The 22,237-nt window shown below is 43.7% G+C and overlaps 1 protein-coding gene across 4 annotated transcripts; it reads left to right on the forward strand.

Annotated features, from left to right (window-relative positions):
• The first annotated feature begins 8,443 nt into the window (after positions 1–8,443).
• PGAP4 (post-GPI attachment to proteins GalNAc transferase 4) lies at positions 8,444–20,356 on the forward strand. Of its 4 annotated transcripts, none has more exons than XM_048932414.1 (2): positions 8,444–8,533; positions 16,221–20,356. In XM_048932414.1, exon 2 carries the CDS (start codon positions 16,343–16,345, stop codon positions 17,528–17,530), a length of 1,188 nt encoding a protein of 395 aa, XP_048788371.1. In that variant the 5' UTR covers positions 8,444–8,533; positions 16,221–16,342; the 3' UTR covers positions 17,531–20,356. The 4 variants fall into 4 exon arrangements, with proteins under 4 accessions (XP_048788371.1, XP_048788369.1, XP_048788368.1 ...); XM_048932412.1 differs by lacking the exon at positions 8,444–8,533 and adding an exon at positions 8,637–8,726; XM_048932411.1 differs by lacking the exon at positions 8,444–8,533 and adding an exon at positions 8,668–8,784.
• Positions 20,357–22,237: the final 1,881 nt, after the last annotated feature.

The raw sequence follows: 22,237 nt of genomic DNA on the forward strand, positions 1-22,237 counted from the left end.
CTACCCGTCTCTGCAGAACATGAAAAGCATCAAACAGAAAACCCCTCCCAGGTGGCATCAGGCTGATAACAGTCCTATCTCAATGCTTACAGGAAGTTTGTGGCCTTCAGGAACTGAGTTCTTGTTTTACCGTCTCCCCAGCAGCTGTCTTTGCTTCAAATACCAAAGATGTCAAAATTGTACGCAGAACTACACCCAAGAGTGATAAGCTACCAGGGAGAAAATTTCAGGCTCCACAGATTTTGCTTTATTCTTATTTTTGTTCCACTACACATATTTTTTCCTCTGGTGCTGATCCTATGGGGATTTCAAACATTCACAGCTTTACGTCATTACAGAAGAACTGTAATTGAAACACAGGTAATCACAAACTTATATTTCACTTTTTCTCTTACCTCTATACACCTTGGTGTTTTCTTTGTAGGAAAAGAGAAAAACATTTCCGTCATCAATTACCATGTTCCAGATACACATTCTTTCCTCTGGGCAGCTAAAAACACTTGCTCATCTCCTTCAGAAGAAATGCACTATTTTCCTTTGTGATGTTTACTGCCTAACTCCTTGTAAACAGTTAGGGGCAGGCAGTAGGCAGTACAGGACAGCAGCTATGGATGAGAATGCAGCCTGTAGGCTTTGACCATCCTTATCTAGATGCAATGTCCCTATTCACTGCAGGGAAGTGGGACTAGATGACCCTTACAGGTACTGCCAACTCAAATGATTCTATGATTCTGTAATGCAAGCTTAAGTATGTGTGCTAGGGAGAGAAAAGAGGCATTTAATATGTGAGAAAGTTCTGTAAAGAAACTATGAAAGTTGTACATTTTAAGAGGAACTGTACTGCAGTTTTAAGAGAATGTACTGCAGAAATGCATCAACTTCTACGGTCTGTTAGCAATGTCAGAAGTGGAACTGCTTCTTCATGAAACAAGCAGTTCAGCAACAGTCTTTCCTTTGCAATTTCTGAAAGAAAATTGAGCATGTACTTCATTCAAAACTACAGCTTCTTAAGAATTTTAATTACTAGGGCAGATATTTTCTTGGAAAGCGTGTGCACTTGCTTTTGTATGTGAAGAGAGAAGGCTAATATGAGGAAACACATCAGATATCCAGAGATTAAATGAAAAAAAAATAAACCTATCCAAGGAATAGCCTACAGAGGACCATTCCAGATGTTAACTGTACTCTGGGACTGTGACCACAAAACAGCTCTCAGAGTGACTTATTCTCCGTGTGTAAGCATGAGCTGCAGTCCTGCAACCATAGTTGTGCTGAGGGTCCCCAACCCTGTTGGCAGTTAATCTCTATTACAAGTCAGAAGGACCTACGAAGTCTCAATATTGGCTCTCCCTCAAGTTGCAAAAGCAGTAACATATGCCAAAATTTGTTATGAAAGTCTTACATATTGGCTTGAAATTCTTCTTTCTGCCAAGATACAGAGGCACAGTGTTATGAACTATTCAGTCATCATCTAGGTACATCTGGGCAGGCACTATACAGCTAGGTGGTGAAATGTGGAAGTGTGGCACACCCAGGTCTCTAACTGTAAGATCTTTCATCCAGCAGAACTGTGCTGCTTCTGGGACAAAAAGGCCATATGGAAGGCAGTATGATTGCTGATCTTGATAAAACCTGTTAGAGAAACTGTCTTAGACAATGGCTAACAGAAGGCTTTGCTCTAGAGCTTCTATGCCCTGGAATCTATTGAGGGAACAGGAGAAGACAGATTTATCCCTAAGACAGAACAGGAAAGCTTCAGCCAGACAGTCCCTGATGCCATCAGCCAGTGACAGATGGAGAAGGGGATTGCAAGTTGCAAACACAAGGAAACTGGCCAGAAAAAGGACTTCAGGACTTCACTAAGATGCAGCTAGCTTAAGGTAGTAAGGTGGAAAAAATCACCTTCAGGCAACCACTGTAAAACAGCAAAGCAAAGCAGTATGCGGGCACAGCTGATTAATTGACCTAAGAAAGCTAACCTGGGGCCTAAATTAAATGAGCAAAGCCCTTGCTATAAATTATTATTTGAGAGGAAAAAAAAAATCTCTTTTATTGTCAGCACAGATTAGCATTTCATTTGCTAGGTTGCAAACAGGAAGCATTGAAGTTACTCACCCAGAGACAGTTACCACTGAAGAGCCCATATGAAACATAACTCTTAGTGTGTGCTGTGGTTGCACCTGCTCACAGCCTGCTACACTGGGTCATGTTCTCTCAGGAAGTTATCCTACAATGTACAGCTCATGAACTACAATACTTATGATACATCTAGGAAGGGAGATACAAATTATATTTTACTTGATTAAGGAATAAAATTCCATTGTCATCTGACTCAAACTGATTTGGGCAGAAATGTAATTATACACTGTACAGAAATCCTTACTTATTTTTGCCTTGCAGGCATTTTACATCCCTAATTGTCTCGCTCCTGCAGAGAAACACTTGATGCTGTAAGCTAAGTAGAGAATACGAGTATGAATACAGGAGGTCATTAGGTGGCTGTATTTTATGAAATAATGAGTTTTATGAAACATGTCTTACATAATTCCTTCTCCTGTTTAGTAACCCATAAGAATGACACTTTATGCATATTTCAGGCATTAGCAATGTATATGACAACTTCTACACAATAGCAGTAACTTCTACACAGTTCAGTAAGTAACAAATGTGATATCCTACAGTAACCCAAATTTTTGCTCACACCAGCAGTGCCTGAAGTACCAGACAACCCTAGAGCTACAGAAGGATAATTGCTAGAACTGGCCAATTAAAAGGGAAGACCACACAGAAGAGAAGTGCACATGCTTGCTCTCTTGACCCAAAACATCCTGGCAGGCAGTCCGAAGAAAGAAGAAATGGAAGGCATCAGTAAGTAAGGCAAAGTGGGCACTCAACAGGGATTAGTACCTGCTCATATAATTGTTTGAATTGGAAGGAACCCTTAAAGGCCACCTAGTCCAACTCCCCTGCAATGAACAGGGACACATTCAACTCCATCGGGGTGCTCAAGGCCTGGTCCAGTCTGGCCTTGAATGCCTCCAGGGGTGAGACATCAACCAGCTCTCTGCATACAGCTGGTTTCTGGGCTGCAAGGGCACATTTATGGTCACATTCTCCTTACCATCCACCAGTATTCCAAGTCCTTTTCACCAGGACTGTGCTTAATCTTTTCGTTCCCCAGCTTGTACTGATAGTGGGGTTAGCCACAACCCAGATGCAAGACCTTGCCATTGGGTTTACTGAATCTTATGAGATTCTCTAGGACCCACTGCTCAGCCTGTTTAGGTCTCTCTGAGTATCTCTGAGCATCCTGTCCTTTGGATATGTCAGCTACACTGCACAGCTTGATGTGCCCACAAAATTGGTGAGGGTACACACACAATTGCCTCGTTATCTCACTGCCTAGTTGCAGCAATGATAGAGAGAGATGAAAAAGCCCAGCAAATGGAGCAGGAGCTTGAGTGTTTTCTTTCTGTTTTTGTTTCTAATCTGCTTAACTCCGTAATTTGCAGTCTGTATATGGAGAAATCCTGTGCACATAAGATTTTGGAAACTGTTATGAGCCATTTCCCCAGCTTAAACATCTGTTTACTACCCGTACTAACAAATGTGCTTATATTTTTAAGAGCTGATATTCAAAAATTTGTTGGATCTTGGGGAGTTCTACATGTTGTCCTGTAAAATTGGGAAAATAGGATGTGTCTGCAAATACTCATTCCTATCAGCAGAGAAATTTACAGAATAAGTTCTAGAAAAAACACTCAGCTTCATGCTGAGTTCTGGTTAATATAGCAGGTATAATTCTAGACCTCAAAGAGACACTCATGTCTCATTCATGGACTTTTCTATCACAGTTCAAGTAAGGCTTGTGCCTCTAGCTGGGTTTCTAAGACTTGTCTAAACATTCAAGAAAATTTATGTGTATTAATTAAAAATATGTACAAAGGTGAACCATTTAGTCTTTGTTACATCCTACAGAGATGCTATCATTTAGAGGGAAAAAAGCTTAAATTTTATTTATTTTACTTCCATAAAACAATTCATCTAAACTGAATTAAAACTACTTCAATTTCAAATGATGCTCTTTCTCATAGATTTAATGCAGTGTAAAAATAGCCATCATTTGATACAGTTTTCCTGACAGTCTTTGTATGGTTAAAACCTCACTCCAGTGTTACTCAGATTATCTCACCCCAGCAGCAGAACTCTAGTTCCAGAAGTGCACACCTGGAAATTTGCCACTGAATAGAACAACAACAATTATCTGTGTTCCATACTTCTCACATAGGCATAGAATTTTTGTGTGCCCAGCAACCATGCAAAATCACTTTGACTCCCTTTTGCAAGAAGAAATTAAAGTCTTTCCAGCAGTCCAGAGGAATAGTTCTTGTTTAGAAATTGTCTGTTTGGAAACCTTGTGTCTTGTCAATTTACCCCATTCCAGTTTTTAGCATTGCAAAATGTTCAGTTTCAGACTGTTCTATGTTACAAAACACAGCAATTAACTGAAAGCCCATGTATTCCAACAGCAGTTGGAGAGCCACGTGATTCTATTTCTTAACTGACAACTTTGTGTCTTGTGGACTGCAGGACTCAAAATGCTGGAGCTTGGCAGCCAAGTTATTGGGCCATAGAGCATTACAATTAAGCTAGTAAGATACATCCATTTCTCTACAAGCGATCATGCTTGTAGTCCTGAAATCTTGCCATCATTTAACACCTTGTGGTGTTGCCTCCCATCAGTATTTTGCTGTAAACAGCCCCAATTGATGATTTGATCAGAGAAGCAAAGAAAGCACAGAAAAGCTGTGTGTGTGTGTGTGTGACATGCAGTAGTCTCTGAAAAGAACTGGGATTGCAGTTAGCAATAATTGTGTTCCTGTCATCTTCAGATATGTAGAGTGTAGGTAGAAGAAACAGTAAATAACAGCAAAACCAGTAAATAACAGTAAACAGTAAATTCATATGCAAGATGAATTAGTTATAGAAATAAGACTGAAATGCAATTATGTACAGCAGATCTCAGGCCTGGGAAGTGTATGAAGAATACTTAGTCCTTAATGGATAACTGAATGTACAGACTCCAGTGAAAAGAATCATACAGTCATTTGAGTTGGAAGGGGCCCTCAGAAGCCATCTAGTCCAACTCCCCTGCAATGAGTAGAGACAGCTACAGCTCCATCAGGTGCTCAGAGCCCTGTCTAGCCTGGCCTTGAGTATCTTCAGGGATGCGGCATCCACCACCTTTCTGGACAACCTGTGCCAGAGCCTCATCACCCTTATTTTGAAAGCTTTACCCTTACATTCAAAAGATCAAAAGATTCCAGGCTTTTCAGAGAATGTTCGTGTGCCCTGGATAGCTAAGGCAGCTAATTTGTCTGCTTTGCAGCTACATTTAATCTCACCACTATTGTCTGAAGTCAAACACAAAAGCTCTCACATATAAGCTCACAGTTTCTGGTGTACAACAGGCTATGGTGGACTGTGAAAAGTTTCTGTTTCCCCAGAGATCAACACTAACTCTAAAAGAAAACCAGAGAAAGCCAGTGTACATTATTCAGTTTTCATCAGTATTCATCAAATTTCTATTAAAAACTGCCAAAAGAAATGTCTGCTGCTTCTTACAAAGCAGACTACAAGCAGGAACTGCTACTTGATTTACCTTGTGGATTTTTTTTTTAAGGAGAAAGAGAAAAACAAAAACTTTAAAAAATTTAGCTGCTGAATTGAATAGCAGATAAGATACCTAGTCAGGAGGTACAGGAATAACCAGGTAATTATTGTCATCTGTTAGCTAAATGTAAATGTGTAATGTAGTCACTGCACCACAGAACTTCACCCCTTGTGCAGCCAACCAGGTTATACACGTACTGGCACAACACGTTATGTTAAACATACTGTTCATTCCTCTGGCTGGAATGCCCTTTCTTTGGATTTTATCCCGAGGACATTAGGGTTACAAAATCTTTCTTCCTTTCTTTCTGTCTGTCTGCCTGTCTTTTCCTGGCCTTTCACAGCTACCTGCGTTACCCTAATACATTTTGAATGTTTGTTAAGTTTCATTGCATCTGGTTGAAGGAGGTCAGTTTCACATGTAAGTGTGCTGCTGCTTTAGACTTCATGCTGTCTTGTGCAGAGCAGAGACCCACAACCCACGAGTGGGGCCACAGGGAAGATGAGACAAGTCCTACAGGTGTTTTTGAAAGAGGTGCCCAGACACAAATGACACAGATTCCTCAGAGAACAGGGTTCTCAGTTCAGCTGCCTCTACGACCAGGAATTTCTGCTCTGCTGTTTGCTGAGCACATTGTGCAAGCATCTGGACACCACCCTGTTAGCTTATCCAGCTGCTAACAAGCATGTTTTATAAAAAGCAAGAGCTGTACCTGATCTCAAGCAAACTACAAAAAATAACTACTTCCACTTGCACAAAATGTTTGATGCTGTGAGTGGCCAGTTGCATGGCATAGAGAAGATTATTTTAACAGAAAATTCTCTTACCTCCGTGACTGCTCTGAACTTCCTCTGCTTGGACCCAGTTCTCACCACATGTTTTGTTTTGTTTTTTTTTTTTCTTTTCCTGGTTATAACTTCAAAGGATTGTCCTGCCATTATGAATAAAGATGAATAACTTCAGAAGGGCATCTCAGGTTGCATATAAATTACTGCATGCTCTGTCATGTTCCCAAACATTCATTTCTGCTCTCCAAGCCCTGCCTGCCCTGCAAGGCTGACATAATCGTTTGGTGGGGTGGGCTGAAAATGATCCGGATAAGAAATAATCCATCATAAGAAAAGGTTTATTTTTCAGCCAGATCAGCCTCTCTCATGCCAGCACACAGCGGGGAACAGAGCACTGTGATGGCAACAAGCAGTCAGGGATGGCAGATGTGCTGCTGCCCTAGAATTACCTGGTGACTTTTCTCCCTTCATCTTTAAAGTGTAATAGGAGTTGTTTCATAGGAGTAAGTGTTGAAGAGTGACTGTCAAGCACTTGATGAGAAGCAATCAGCTGTGTCAACTAGCAGCAGAAAGGACTATAAAGAAAGGCTTTATACAAAAATACAATTACCCAAACTTCCATCCCACAGAGAAGGCCTTGTGTCCCATTCTTATTAACTTACTGCTACCAAACTGTTCTGGCATCTGAAACCCCATCTGAATTAACACTGGGTGCACTACAATGTGTGTTTTGACTGATGTCACTCAACAGCTCTCCCACACACATACTGTCACAGAAGGGAGCAAAAATATTTTGTGTTTCTCACAAATTTTGCAATTCTAATACAGGGGAAAGGACACTAACAGACCTCTTATGAACATATAATCTCTTTTCTACCCCTCTTCCTCTGTTCTGAGCTAGGATCTATCATGTTTCAAGAGCATCAGTATTTGGAGGTCTGAGGACGTGTAAGAGGAAGGTGGAGTATGAATCACTGTCATTCAAAATTGGCAGGAAAAGTGAGAGGTGGCGGAAAATAAAGGATTCTGGGAAACAAATCACTTGAAAAACAAGCAAACAAACAAACAAACTATGCTTTCTTCTGTGAGCATTGCCGTACCTCTGGCTTTTTGCCCCTTCATCCACACTGTCTGCCAGTGACATGAAGTGAGAGCCCAAAGGCTAACTTTCTTCATAATGTTCACCAGAGGAAACAGTGTAAGTTGTAAAGTTAAAATTATAACAAAACATAAAGCCACAGAATCATTAAGGTTGGAAAGGACCCTTAGGATCATCTATTCTAACCATTAGCTGACCCTCACCATGCTCACTAACTGTGCCCCTCAGTGCCACACCTCTACAGTTCTTGAACAGCTCCTGGGACTCTCCTTGCTGACTCCACCACCTCCCTGGGCAGCCTGTTCCAGTGCCTGACTACTCTTCCAAGGAAGAAATTTTTCCTAATATTCAAACTGACCCTCCACAGGTGCAACATGAGCCACTGCTACCCAGGAGCAGAGGTCAACCCCCTCCTCACCACAACCTCCTTTCAAGGAGGTGTAGAGGACAATTAAATTTCCCCAGAGCCCTCCAGACCACACAACCCCAGTTTCCTCAGCCGCTCCCCATCACGCTTGTGTCCCAGACCCCTCACAGTTCCACTGCCCTCTGAATGCACTCCAGAGTTTCCATGTGGCGAGGCGCCCAGAACTGAACGCAGCGCTCAACGTGTCAGCTCACCAGCGCCACACGTGCTGGAGCTTTCTGCCCATAGCATCCAGCTTTGGCAAAGTTCTGCCTGTGCCTAACAGGACATAGTGTTATGCTGATAGTGCAATTTTATTTTAGTATTTTCATTTCGCATTTGTTCAAGCAGTAAGAGAGGCCACAGCCTGCCATCATTCAGTCCAAATAGATGCGCTTTTTTATTTTTTCCCTTTTTTTTTTTTTTTTTTTTCCCCTGCAGATGTAGGCACAAAGTGATGGAGTCTGTGAGTCTGTGCAAAAGGCAACTTTCTCAATGGCACACCTCAGCTAGCCGCGGTGAGGAGTAATCGGCAGAACGAAGGCTTAAGGCGGCACTGCGGGAAGGTGCGTGGGCAGCAGGGGAGCTCAGGGGGCACAGCGGAGCGGCACGGGGCGAGGCACTCCTGCGCTGCGCTGGGGCGGCCGCTGCCCCCACGCACTGCGGCCCCCGCCGGGCTGCGCGGGGCGGACCCCGCGCAGGGCGGGCAGCGCGGCTTCGACAGCGGGGAGAGGAACGGCGCTGCGCAGCCCAGCATAGGTACCCGGGTAGCGCCCAGAGCCTGGCGAAGGACTGCACAGCTTCGGCACCGGGCGGGGTAACGCTTCGCTGCTCCTCGGGCACCGCTGGGGGATCTCCATCCGCTCTCCGCCTCCCCTCTCGTTTTCTACTCCCGCTCGCTCCTTGCACTCTTTCGGATCATTTAATCTCACCTTCGCGGCCCGGAAGGGAGGGAGCGGAGAGGGAGGGGAAAGAAAAGAGAGATTTTGGGGAGCGAAGGGAGCAGCGAACGGAGCGGAGCGGGGCCGGACAGGAGGGACAGCGCTGCCCTGGGGAGCGCACGGCGGGGGGTACGGGGCGCGGCCGGGCCTTGAGATGGTGCTTCCCATGGTGAATGAGAATGGTAACGGGGGAAAACGGGAACCTGAAAAAAAGAAGCAGCTTCCTTCCTTTCTTCCTGCATCGGTGCCGCCCTCAGCCTGAGAGCGGCGGGGGCTCGGCGCAGGGAGAGGTCCTGTCCGGTCCGCCCCGAGGGGGGAGAGCCGCTACCCTGGGGCGCTCCCGAAGGGCGGGGGGGAACCTCGGCAGTGCAGGGGCTGAAGTCACCAGCATGAGTCTAGGGAGGAAGCTGCAGCCCGGCTGGTGGTGCTGCTCAACGTAACGAGAGACAGGCTCTCTTCTTGCTTCTTGCATTCACTCTGCTGCTGAGAAAACCTGTGTATGCAGTGATGGGCTGCCATAAGGACACAGCAGGTTAAGCAGGCGTAGGCAAGGGCATAAAGACTGGGAAAGCTGCACGTGTGAAATCTGCTGCTTTCAATACTAACCATATCCCAGACTGTTTCTCAGCTACTGCATTTATCCCATGTTTTTTTTCCCCTGGGGTTCCCCAGTGTCATCCAGAACCAGAACTCACTCTCACTGCTCTTTTCAGATGTGGGAGAGAAGGAGGAAGCCTCCAAATCCCTCATGGTACAGCTGCATCATTGACCCCAACAGGTAGTGCCCCAAGAGAAGTGCTGCTTATATCCAAGCAGTTCTGCTGTGGTCAGAATCAGAGTGTTGCAGCTGCCACGTGGTACAGTGGTTTTATTGTTACATAGAAGTGTAACAGTACTCCAACATTCCTCACAGGAAACCTGCAGCCTTAACAGCCAAGGCCTTTGCTCGCAAAAGCCATGTCCTGTTTCCCTGTTGCTGTGTTCTACTCTTTGCATTCTTAGTTAGCAGCAGCAAGGCTGCACCACTCTCTAAGCTGAGCAGCCCACACCACACCCATTCCCTTTACCCTGCTACATCCCTTGCCCTGCAGATCCCGGGTTCTCAGGGTGCTGACCAAAGTATGCCACAGTATCTACCTCGGATTACTTACCTGTGTGAGTTGCCAGTATGATTAAACCATAACATGCCATCATGACGTCCAAACCAGACAGATCTGGGAAAAATGGCCTCCCTCCTACCTTTTATGTTCGTAGGCTGAGGATCCATTACAGTGGAAGTTGTCTCTTGCTGTGTTTGTTTCAGTATCTTGCAGTCAGCTCTTATTTTAGCAGAGCATTGTGACACAAAGCTGTAAAATACAAATGATCTGCAGCACCTCCAGTGAGGCAGAGTACTTGACTTTGAGCTTCTGAGAGCAGACAGCAAAGGGCAATAGCTGATGCCATTGTTAGCAGCACCTTTGTCTAATACCACTTCTTTTTACCAAATAGGGATGCAAACTTGATAATAAAGCAGAAGTGAATGCAAATAAAAATCTGCTGCTCAGATTTTGGAGGGCTTCAAGCAGATTGCTGTGAATATGTGCACCCGTTTTTATACAAAGCATTATCAAATTCTGTTACATTTGTGTCTGTGTGTTTACTTCAGGCACAGAAAAGAAAAAGATTAAAAAAGTAGATTAAGAAAGGTACGGATTGCATAAACAATCAAAAAAGTCACATCAACCTTCACTGTCATCTTCTAGAAGACAGCTCTTCGCAAAGCTGCTTGCCTTGAATCTCTGTGTGGAGCTATTATTTCATAGAACTCTCTTCTCCAAGCTGCTTTTCACTCCCACTTGATCTTAACACTGACAGTACTGCTTGATAGCAGTGGAGGAAAACATCACTTTCCTGTGGCTTTGCACAGCATGGAGCAGCCAGCTGAAAGCCAGCAGGGACTGTGAATGGTACCCTTTGACTCTGTGTGGAAAAGGAAGATGGAAGGAAAAGAGAAGATGAGGAAATAACTGCAGTTGAAATGCATTCAGTTTACAGCCTGTTTTAATAGTGGCATCTTTTTACTTCATTAATTCAAGGAGAGTGGAGAAAGTGTCTTGCAGCATCCACATACTTTGCTTGGTAGTTCAGTACCTTCCAAACCGTGGTCCCTGGATTTCCAAGGATTCATGAATGATTTGTTAACTGTAGTTTGAGGAGAAGAATAAGCTTACCTATCAGAATGCATTCAAGATGGAATTCTACAGTTCCTGGGTTTTCCTAACAGGGTTATAAACCGCTGCTTTCTGAACAGGCTGTGCAGGAATGTGGTGGAGTCATCGTCCCTTGAGGTGTTTGAGAACCCTGGCGATGTGACATCTAGGGATATAGGTTAGTGGGCATGGTTGTGATGGGCTGGTGGTTGGACTTGGTGATCTTAGAGGTCTTTTCCAACTTTAATGATTCTATGATTGTATGATTCTGTATATCTGTGTATTGCCATTCTTTTAGAAATGCTTAAATTCTAACTCCTTTGTCAGTAAAAGTTGAGGAATGGCAGGTGAAAACAGCCTGCTGCTCCCTAGATTTCTGCCTCTTACCACATGTAACTGCCACAGGACACCATGCCCAAACCTTCTTTACTTCCCCAGCCACCTCTCTTGCAGTTCTAGCTATCACCAACCTGTTACACAAGAGCAATATTATGCCTTTGGTACATAGATCATCAAACCTGGAAGAACTGAGAAATCCTGTGTATCAGTGACAACCATGGTCCTTGCCATAGCCCTGAGCTTTTTCAGAGAAACTGTAACAAAACAGCCTGGTTTATTTGACATCCATGGTGTCACAGGAAACAAGAGCAAACAGGTCCTTTAGCGACTACCATAGCAAATGGCTGCTTCATTATGAATTTGACTGTGTGCTCTACTGGCCATGAGTGAATCTGGCCAACTATTGGCACTATCTGGTTCCAGGTTTGCCTAGAAACAAAATAATGGCAGCTGTCATAAGCAGTGCTTGAAACAGAAGCTGTGGGAGATGTATTTGCACCTGTTAATAAAGTATAATCTAAGAATAACCGCTGAGCTCCTTCCATTAACATTCTGAATGTCAGAATGATTTTTCTTTCCTAGGGAGCCTAACTCCTACTGTTATACGTAAATGTAATGGTCAGATGTGCAAGCACTTGCCTTCTACATGATGCTGCTGTTTTCATTGTAAGCCTGAGTACATTGTGGAAACATTATCTGGCATCTCACTTGCTCAAAATTGTTAGAAAACAGGAAAGGAATTGTTGTACCATGTAAATGAGAAAAGCTGGCCATCTGGTCCAACTGTACCCATCATGGTGGAAACCTCACTCTACAGAACAGTGAGCTGGCAGCATGCGTGTATGAAACAGAATGATATTTCTGTGTCTCTTAACAACTTTGTGATGCTTGAATCAGCTTCCCTCAGGCTCCAAAAGGACTGGTGCACTACCACCACCACCACCACCTTCAGGACAAAGCTCTTGTCTCCTCCAGAGGAAGTCAGTCTGGACAAAGACCTGGTCCTGAGGCTGCAGCTTGGCTGTACAAAGCCAAGTTGGGGAGCAGTGGTGCTTTTCTGCTCCAGGTTTAAACTTGGGATGCTAATGCAGGAAGAACAAAAAGTCAAACTTACAGTTTGGTGTGAACACATCTGCTGACACCACGGAGGCTCTTTGCTGTCACAGCATGCCTTCCCAGGACTTTCTCCAAGAGCCCATCTCTGTTTCACACAGTGAAGACCTTATGGCCTCTGTGCCTCATTATGAACGAGGCAGTGGAGGATGGAGATGCCTCTCTTGAGTCAGCAGTCCAGGAGCCTCCTAGAATCTGGCAGCGATGACATGTGAGAGGCTTTGCTCCAGGAATACTTGCCCTCAGAACACCTCTCTGCAGAGGAGTTGGGAGCAGACAGAAAATCAGCTTTAAAGCCCTAGCACAGGTGACAGTATTCTGCATCTCAGAAAGGAAGTTATGTATTTTTCTGCTTTTCCTCAATGTATGCAGAGGTAACTTTATCCTAATCAGTGCAACTCAGCCAATTAATTAGAGGCTAATGAAGACAGAGATGTGGATTTGGATATGGTCCAGGTGTTCCCAGAGGGAATCTGCACCAAGATCTAAGTAAAGAACAAAGACGAAGCTTTGTATTGTACTCACATGGCTTCCAAGCATGTCTCAGCAATTGCTCAGTTCTGCATAGAGCTGCTGTCTAAATGGTCTCCACTGCTAGTTATGAGGTGACTGATAAGTAGTTATTATCCATGATTCATGCAATTGCCTTTTAAAATACTATAAAATTCAACTCTGAATCATTCTTTTCACCTTAAACTTCACAGTCAGAAATGGTGAATAAATACTCAGAAGAGAATAGAATCTCCAAGATGGGAGAAAAACAAATTGTTGCTACATTACCAACAGCTTCTGAAAACAGAATAGCTTCAGTAAGGCCAGAACAATCCTGATGTCTTGAAAACAGCCCAGTGAGAAGCTCTGCTCTCAAGTTCTGCTTGTGAGATCAATTTTTATCTCTGTAAAAGCAAGAGCTCTTGGTTCTCAGTGCTAACAGACATAAAGTGGAGAGGTGGCAAATGTCCCCCACCTTTCCTAAAATTCTCATAATGGTTTAGGCTGGAAAAGACCCCTAAGATCACCAATGACAACCATCAGTGCACCTCCACCATGCCCACTGAGCTGTGTCCCTCAGAGCCACATGCACGCATTTCTGTAACGCCTCCAGAGACAGTGACTATGGAACCTCCCTTGATACAGCCGTTGTTAGGCTCCGTGGTTCTTCTGGTACCCAGAAAAAGCAGCCTTTTCCTCTGGCAGTGAGATAGCATTCAGCACGGCAGCCAGGCTAAGCCAGAAACGCTGGCCAATTTGCAGTGTGCTCAATTTCCAGCTCCCAAAGGGCCAGGGACGGCACGGTGCTGTGAGCGCGGAGCCCCGCAGGGGGAGCCATGGCACACGCCCGCAGCCGGAACCCGGCTGGTACTGCCGGGGCTGCGGGAGCCGGGAGGCTGCGATTCCTGCAGTGAGGCTGCGATTCCTGCAGTGAGGCTGCGATTCCTGCAGTGAGGCTGCGATTCCTGCAGTGAGGCTGTGCCCTAGCGTCGGCCTCTCCAGTGCTGTACCGCAGAAGTGGTTCCCACTGCTCACCGGTCAGCACTTTGGTGAAGGTTATTAATTCTTGAATGGATAACCCAGGACTTGCAGAGCTTGCTGTGGCCTCACGATGCTTGCAGCTCAGAACTCCATCATAGCTAGCTGCAGATAAAAGTTGGTTTCTTACTACCTGGGGATTAATCTACCTTCTAGCTCTTCCTCAGCTCCTTGTATTTTCCCATTGTTTTCCTCACTTTCACAGTAGGAGCGTGATTCAATCACAGCAACAACAGTCCTGCTCACTTCACAAAGAGGCTCATAAGTACACCATTGTGAGTTGGGAGTTGTAGAATGATTGCACATTTGTGTGTTCCCATTGTGTTTGTGACTGGTTGGCAGAAAATGAGAAGAGGGAAAGCCCTGAGTTTTGGATGAATGTGTGTGTTCAAAGGTGAGATCTTTACATGTGATGAATTTCAGGTCTTCATACTGTGAACCTCAGTGGCTTCGATCTGGTGGTTGAAATGCAGCCATCACCTTCAAAGCCTTTACAAGGTCACTGATGCAATAGTGTCTGTGAAACAAGGTTGTGCAATAAGGAAAAAAAAAACAAAAGAAAGCTATGGGAACACAGTGCAAATTCTCATGCATCAGTGTGCCAATTTGTTATCTCTGTTTACGCAAAATCTTTGAAATCTTGTATTTTTGTGAGTCGTTAGAATAGCACAGCACTGGTTCACAGGTCTATCCCAGACTGTTTGAGCTGTCACAGCATAAAGGATCTGTTCTCTAAGAAAGATTTGGAGCAACTCTCATAAACTTTCCATTCATCTTAGTAAAAGACCCTTCATACAAGGCATCATCAGATGCCACAGGGAAATAGGAAGCAGTTCCCATAATAGTAAATGTAGCAAATATGTGATAGAGTGGTGAAGACAGTTCTGAAACAGTCCTGGATTTAGACCCTGCTTACTGTTTTCTCTGAGTCATTTTTTCCAAGTGGCTCTTCTGAGACACAGTGAAACACTGTGGCACTGGTTGCTTCCTATCCACACAGCATTCCTCAGGACACTTCAAGCAACAGTGCAGAGAAGGAAAAAGGGCTGGGAACAGCATTCTCTGGTTAGAACTTAGCAAAGGCAAACTTAGCAAAGAGGTTAAAAATGGGAGAAATTCTCCACTGATCCAGTCAGATGGAGGACATGAATAGCTCAGTTCACAAGGACAGGGAATAGCAAGTAGAAAGGAAAGTCAAACAGTAGGTTATAAAGGGAAATTGCTGCCATGAAAGAATATACATAAACAGCCTACATGCCCTAGTTTGGTGAAAGCTACCAACAAGAATTGGTGTCCATAGCAGCCCAGAGAAGCAGAACAGGAAAGCTGGATATGGCAAAATCTCATTTCTGTGAAGGTGAGTGCTTGCTTAGAGCACGTGTATACGTGTATATAAATATATAGAAATGTCTGAGATTAAAATTAAAGGCATAACCTCTAACATTATAAATGTGAGTAAATGGCTCAATTGCATCTTGCTAATTCCACTGCTGCTGTGTATTTCACAGGGTCTAGAAAGAAAGAGATATCTGACAGGGAGACACATTACACCTAGTGTACACGTGCCTCTAGTGAAGTGAATTGGTGTTTTTGCTATCTCGCTTCACACTCTCTGGTGTAAAGTATAAACACATGCAGGCTTTTGGAAGTGTACAAGCAACAGAAGGGAAGCATGTGTCACTCCACAGAGGTAGAAGTTTGTCTTTCAAATATGTGCTAGGCAACAATACCAGAGATCTGGCTTTGGTTCTTGGTCACAACCCAAATATTATGTCACTGTGGCCAAATAGCTGCATCTCTGCTATTAACAGAAATTCCTGTGCTTTTAACAGAAAGATTTATTTCTCCACACTTCTGCACTCACATTGCTTGTTTTGCATTTCAAGTACAGTAACAAACACAGTAAAATCTTAGCTAACTCAAATCAGAGCTTCTATGTGCTGAAAAGGCATTAGCAGCATTCTGCTCATCTTCCTTCATGGTCCTGTGACAGTGATGCCCCCGTTGCAGTGGACCCCTCAGCAGCCTTCTCTTTTGACTTACTTGGTGCCTACTCTCAGCTTTCCGTTTCCTCAAATCATGGTCTTCCCATTCTGATAGTTCCTGTTTCATTAACAATCATTCTTCTTCCTCTCCAGGTGTGGACAAACTTTGGCAGCCACCAATGCAATGGTATCTTGAGACCCAGAGAAGATGCAGTGGAAGTGAAGGAGGGAAGGCACTGGGTGCCCTGAGGTAGGAGTGCCCTCCTGCAGCAGCTATGTTACACTATGCCTGGCAGCTCTACGGGAGGTGGTGCCGCTGGTCCAGTCCTTTCATCCACTTTCTCACTCTGACTGTAGTGACATTTGGTGTGCTGGCTCCTTTGATTTGCCACCGACTCCTCTACTCTTATTTTTATTTGCGGCGCTGGCACCTGAATCCCATGAGCCAGGAGTTCTTGAGTCAGAACCGGCAGGAGGGTCAGGCTGCCCTCCATTATTTTGAGAAGCTGCAGATACCAAATATCTCCAAGGCCTCCAACAGTGAAACCTTTCGGCCCTTGCTGCTGGTCACCATTATCACTGTGCAGAGGCGGGATGATTTCCACTATGTCTTGCAGGTGGCATCCCGTTTCCACCGCCTCCTCCAGCAATGTGGGACAAATTGCCAGAGCCACCGTGTCCTCGTCTGTAACGTGGAGCCTGACCCCAGTCATCATCAGGATGTCAAGCTGCTGAGCAGCTTCTTTCCTATGGTCAGTCGTGACAAAACTGGGGAGGACCCTGACCCTAGAGTGAACCACTTTGAGAAGGAGAAGCAGGACTATGTCTTCTGCCTTGAGCAGTCGCTCTTGGCATATAACCCAGAATATGTCCTGGTAGTGGAAGATGATGCTGTGCCAGAGGAAGAGATATTCTCTGTCTTGCAGCACCTCTTCTTAGCCCGATTCTCCAAACCATACCTCAGAGATGCACTCTACTTCAAACTTTACCATCCTGAGAGGCTTCAGCAGTATGTCAACCCTGAGCCCATGCGAATCCTCGAGTGGCTGGGTTTGGGAATGTTTCTGGGGCCTGTGCTGAACTGTGTGTACTCCTGGGCAGCTGGGCGCCCGAGCCTGAATTGGCCCATCATCTTGTTCTTTGCTGCCTATAGCATGGCACTGTCAGAGCTGGTGGGACGGCACTACCTGCTGGAGCTGCGCCGGCTGGCCCCTGTGCTGTATAACGTTGTGCCGGTCACAGAGTGCTGCACACCTGCCATGCTGTTCTCTGCTTCTTCTGCCCATCGTGTCTTAGGTTACTTGAAGGGGTTGCAGTGTCGCCAGGGTTTTGCTAAGGACATTGCCCTCTACTCACTGCTGCGCACGAAGGGGGAGAATGCCTACGTGGTGGAACCCAACCTGGTCCGGCATGTGGGGATGTATTCCAGCCTTCGCCTAAACGACAACCCAAAACTGCTGTGATGTCTTCATGCCTTTCTAGACACAAAGCCCTGAAAACCTTGTCACTGAGCTGACACCGCAATCTCAAATGCTGAACACCCTGCCACTCGCACCAAATATCTCCTGCCTCCAAGTGGACAGAGAACAACACCTGAAAAACAAGTTTCTCAAGAAATGAAGCTTATGTACATGCAGACCCTAATCCGTATTTTGAACTAATTACTGTTCAGCACGTATGGCTTGGATCGGATGATCTCAATGGTCTTGCCAACCTTAATGATTCAACCATGCTATATGAGTGGGAAGTGGAGGCTTTCAGATTAGGATGTGGGTCAAGTACTCTCTTTCACCATGATCAACGAAAAGATCTCACACCATTACAAACAGCTGTACTGCCTACTCTCCTTTGCATTCATTACAGAATTCCCAGCCTAGGGAAGAAGCAATGCTGGACAAAGTGAATGTGTCTAATTTAAGCTAGTGAGGAGAAAGGGCTCTTATTTGCCCATCTTCACTAAGATGTGATGTCTGACTTTTTCAAAGTTGTGGTTCTAAGCACATCTTTCAAAAGCAGCATAGATGTAATAAGAACTTTCCCTGGAAAATCATGTAAGTTCTGCAAATTTTGCTAATAATTTAATTATTTCTTACTATCTCTCCTTACAGATCCTGTCTGTACCTATACCCTTTCCTGTCCTTTTCCTCAGAGCAGAGGTCATTGGAAACTTGTCTCTGCTGCTTTGTTAAAGGTCAGGTCAGAAGATAGGAATAGGAAAGCAGAATAACAGCCACTGGTGCTCACAGCCACATCACAAATACACAATTTCATAGATGCATTTCCAGAAATTATAAACAACACATAATTACTACCATGTTGGTTGGTATCACAACTACTTGTAGAGGATCTAGGTTGTTAAGAGCTTTTATCAGTTGCTGATTGGACTTGGACATTCAACAGGAATTTACCTTGACTTCCAATCAGCACAGAAGCAAAGGGAAGATTACATCAGGTGCTGCCACAGTGTGGGGTTCCTTATTTCATTTTGGAACTGTAACTTACAGCTCTGTCAAAGTGGTCCACTCACTGCTCCTGGCAGCAGGCAAAGAGGCCATAAGAAACTAAGCTAGCTGTCATATAAAGAAGCAACACATCAAAGTACCACTCCTCTGCTGACCCATTAACTTAACCTGTTCTGTTTGTCAGGCATTTGGGATAGGTACTTTGTACCTTAGCTGTGAGCACAGTTAAATATAAAACCATGGGGATAACAAAGATACCATATAATATCAAGACTGTCACCAAAACGTAGCTGAAGAAAAGCCCTCTTGGACTTCTGTGGGCTTTGAATCAAGTTCACGTTTAGGTGGAGTTTGCTTGAGCAATACTTGAAACCAGCTTCCTAACTTCAGAATTAACCAATTAATTAACCAATAGCATTTTCATTGAGTTTTGTTTGGGGATGGTTGTTTATTCCTTTATTCTTGCCAAAGAAATAACTCTACTTTGAATTTTTCTTTTCTCAGTCTCTACCAGGTGATTTAAGCCTTCAGCTTTTAACAAGTTTGGCTGCAGGTGGAAAAGGCATAAAAATCTTGAGAGGTGAATCATTTGCAGACCTCCAGCTGTGTTGTGTCCATAGTGGGTACTGAACACAAGGTACACGTGCTCAACATAGGTTAGCCAATTAGAAATGGCTTCACAGCTTGGGTCAGTGCAGGCTCAGACAGATGAACTTTGCTTGCTTAGTAGATCAGCTAGGACACTTTGATATCTTCTTTGGAAATCAGATGTGAATAAAGCTTGCTTGTGGATTCCATATCATTCCAAAGGCCAAACACCTCTTCTGCCAGAGGACACAGAAAAGATTGCACAGACAGAACTCTTATGTTCATTCTTAGCTGCCGAAAACCCCAAAGATATCAAAATGGTCACACAGAACCACAAGTGGCAGGTGGGCAAGCCTATTCTTGGGCTTTATGATAACAAGGTAAGATGGCAGGATGTGAGTGTCACTTTCTATTTATTCCACTAAGTGCCTGCACCTGCAAGTACAACTTGTTTGCTTATGTTTCTTCAGCTTTGAATGTTTCAGTGTGGTATGCTTTCTCTTCACTCTTTTTTTTCCAGCTTTGTACTGTACAAATCCAGAACAACATCCTGTTATTTTCATGAGGGTTCACTCATGCTTGCAGTGAAAATCTCACTGTAAGCTATAATTTGGATATTAGGAAAAAATTTTTCTCCAAAAGAGTGATCAGGTGCTGGAACAGGCAGCCAAAAGTGTTGGTCGAGTCACTGTCCCTGGAGGTGTTCAAGAAATATTTACATGTTGTACTGTGGTTTAGTGGGAAATACTGGCGACAGGTTGATAAATCTTGGAGGTCTTTTCCAACCTTCATGATTCTATGGCTCTATAATTCTATAATAAGTGGGATAGAGAAAGAAAAAATGAAAGAAGGAAAAGGAATTAAGAAACTTTAGATAAGAATGCAACCAACTATATGGAGTCAATAAATGTTTTGATGTGGGAAATTATGTATCAGTTTGTCTCCAAGTTATTTTCCTTTTATTTTGCCCTGTATTACTCAGTTGTTCTAGTAGTCAGTAATCTGACTAAGCTTTATATCTGAAAGCTGAGAACATGAACTTCAGGCATCCCTCTAAAACTAGAAAGCCACTTACAGTGCAACAGCCCAGGGAGTTTGGCTAGGAGAAAACAGCAAACAGCATTTGGAGGGGCAACAACTTCAACCTGCGAGTGAACGAGCTCCTGATAAGCCACTTAAGTGCCCTATTCACCTTTACAATGGAGGTGGTTCTTTCACTGAGCCAGCTGGGAGCCATTCCCGAGTTATTCAGGTACTTAGTGCCCATCATGATGTTGTGACATGACAGACAAGCATATATTCTGTGCTTCGGAACTCTGAAAATGACTTTGTGTGTGTGTGTGTGTGTGTGTGTGTGTGTGTGTGTGTGTGTGTGTGTGTGTGTGTGTGTGTGTGTGTGTGTGTGTGTGGTGTGTGTGTGTGTGTGGTGTGTGTGTGTGTGTGTGTGTGTGTGTGTGTGTGTGTGTGTGTGTGTGTGTGTGGAGAACCATACTTCTTCATCTTTGGAAGGGAAAAAAAAAAAAAAAAGGTTACAGTTTACAGTTAATTCCAAATTCCTGCAGGATTTTATTCCACAGTTTGGGCTACAAGTGCATTTTCAAACATCAAAGTCTTTTATTTCTCTTCTGCATAAGGAAAGTGCAGCTGAGTTGTCATATCTTAGGCTATGTAAGATCAAACATCTCCTTGAACACAGCCTTGAGGTTGTTCTGACTCACATTCAAAACATCAGACCAAACATTTTTGAAATAATATGGATTTTGTTGGATGTTGGTTCATCCTCAGTAGTTCAGGACTATTTTTCAATGCAGCAATTATTGCTTGCTCTGGAGGATTCCTGCTTCATGGGACAGGCAGCAGGACTCAAAATGCAGGGAAAATTATTCAATTAAACAAAAAACTACCTCTGTTTCCAAAGCATATCCAACATAAGTAGAAAAGCATGATTCCTGCAAAAAACAAAGTACCAATTGATAGGACTCTATTAGAAGCCCAAGAGGTTTTTCTAACCTAAACAGGTATCACTATCTTAGTGAGAAAATACTGCATTTGAAGGGAGAAGGCTAAAGACTTTCTCAGTCGTGATGAGCTGCAAATGGCCAGACTGGTTATTTCAACAGCAATTTGTCTGGACACAGGGTGCTTCTGTTTAAAATATAGGACTTTTTTTTTTTTTTTTTTTTTTTTCCCTGAAGATATTTACAAGCAAGTTTTCTTAAAAATAAATAAATGAATAAACTGCATTTGTATCAAAACTGTTGTGTCTTTTGTCTTTGTGTCACTATTAGTTAGTTAGTTTTCCTGACTGGCAGATCCATCTCCTTCATTACTAAACTTGACTGAAGATACTTCTCTGATCACTTTTTTCATCTGCATGAATTGCCACTGAATCCTCGGGTAGTACAGATTTAGAAAGGGACTCTTAAGGTCTCCACACCAGCTTTATAGATGTTATATCCAAATTCACCAGGTGTTAGGGTAGAACATATGGTTCCGAATAATCCTCAGTATACCTGCCAATAATGCGTATAGCATTACGTGTCTGTTGAATGTGCTTCTCCATGTGTGTCAGTTGCTAGATACCTTAATTTCCCCACACTACCTTCTGCCATGACAGGTCATGCTTTGAGAGAATTCTCCTGACTGGCCAGTTGATCTGTGCACCTACAGGCAAAAAGACAGCAAAACCAGTCCATTTCCAAGACTTCATCCTGTGTGGCAAGCTATAAATGCCACATTCCCAGCTGCGTAACAACTTCCGATATTAAGTATTGATGAAAAAAATAATGTTGTATTGTCTTGCACTGTTGGTGACTCTCTGGCCAAATATGAATTCTTCAGTGTCTATTTGCTTTTATAGTTTCTGCCATAATGTGCAGTGTTCTCCCTGCACTATGGAAAACACAATTACAATGGTATTTTCAACAAATGAGACCACTTCGGACATCTGCTGTAGTTTGTATTTTGCAAACTTAATGCTAACATTAGCATGTAGCACCTAAATGTGCTTTTTTGCAACTGCACTGCTTAGATAAAGTGGTAATTAACAGATAAGTGTTCCAGTCTAGCAGCAAGTTATTTACTTAACTTTCTTTTTAAAAGCAAAACGTCAGCAGAAAG

Source organism: Lagopus muta, chromosome Z, assembly GCF_023343835.1.
Source record: "Lagopus muta isolate bLagMut1 chromosome Z, bLagMut1 primary, whole genome shotgun sequence".
NCBI classification, from domain to species: Eukaryota; Metazoa; Chordata; class Aves; order Galliformes; family Phasianidae; genus Lagopus; species Lagopus muta.

What these genes read in the sequence shown, in the direction of transcription:
- PGAP4 (XM_048932414.1), top strand. Translation starts at nt 16,343, where the DNA reads ATGTTACACTATGCCTGGCAGCTCTACGGGAGGTGGTGCCGCTGGTCC.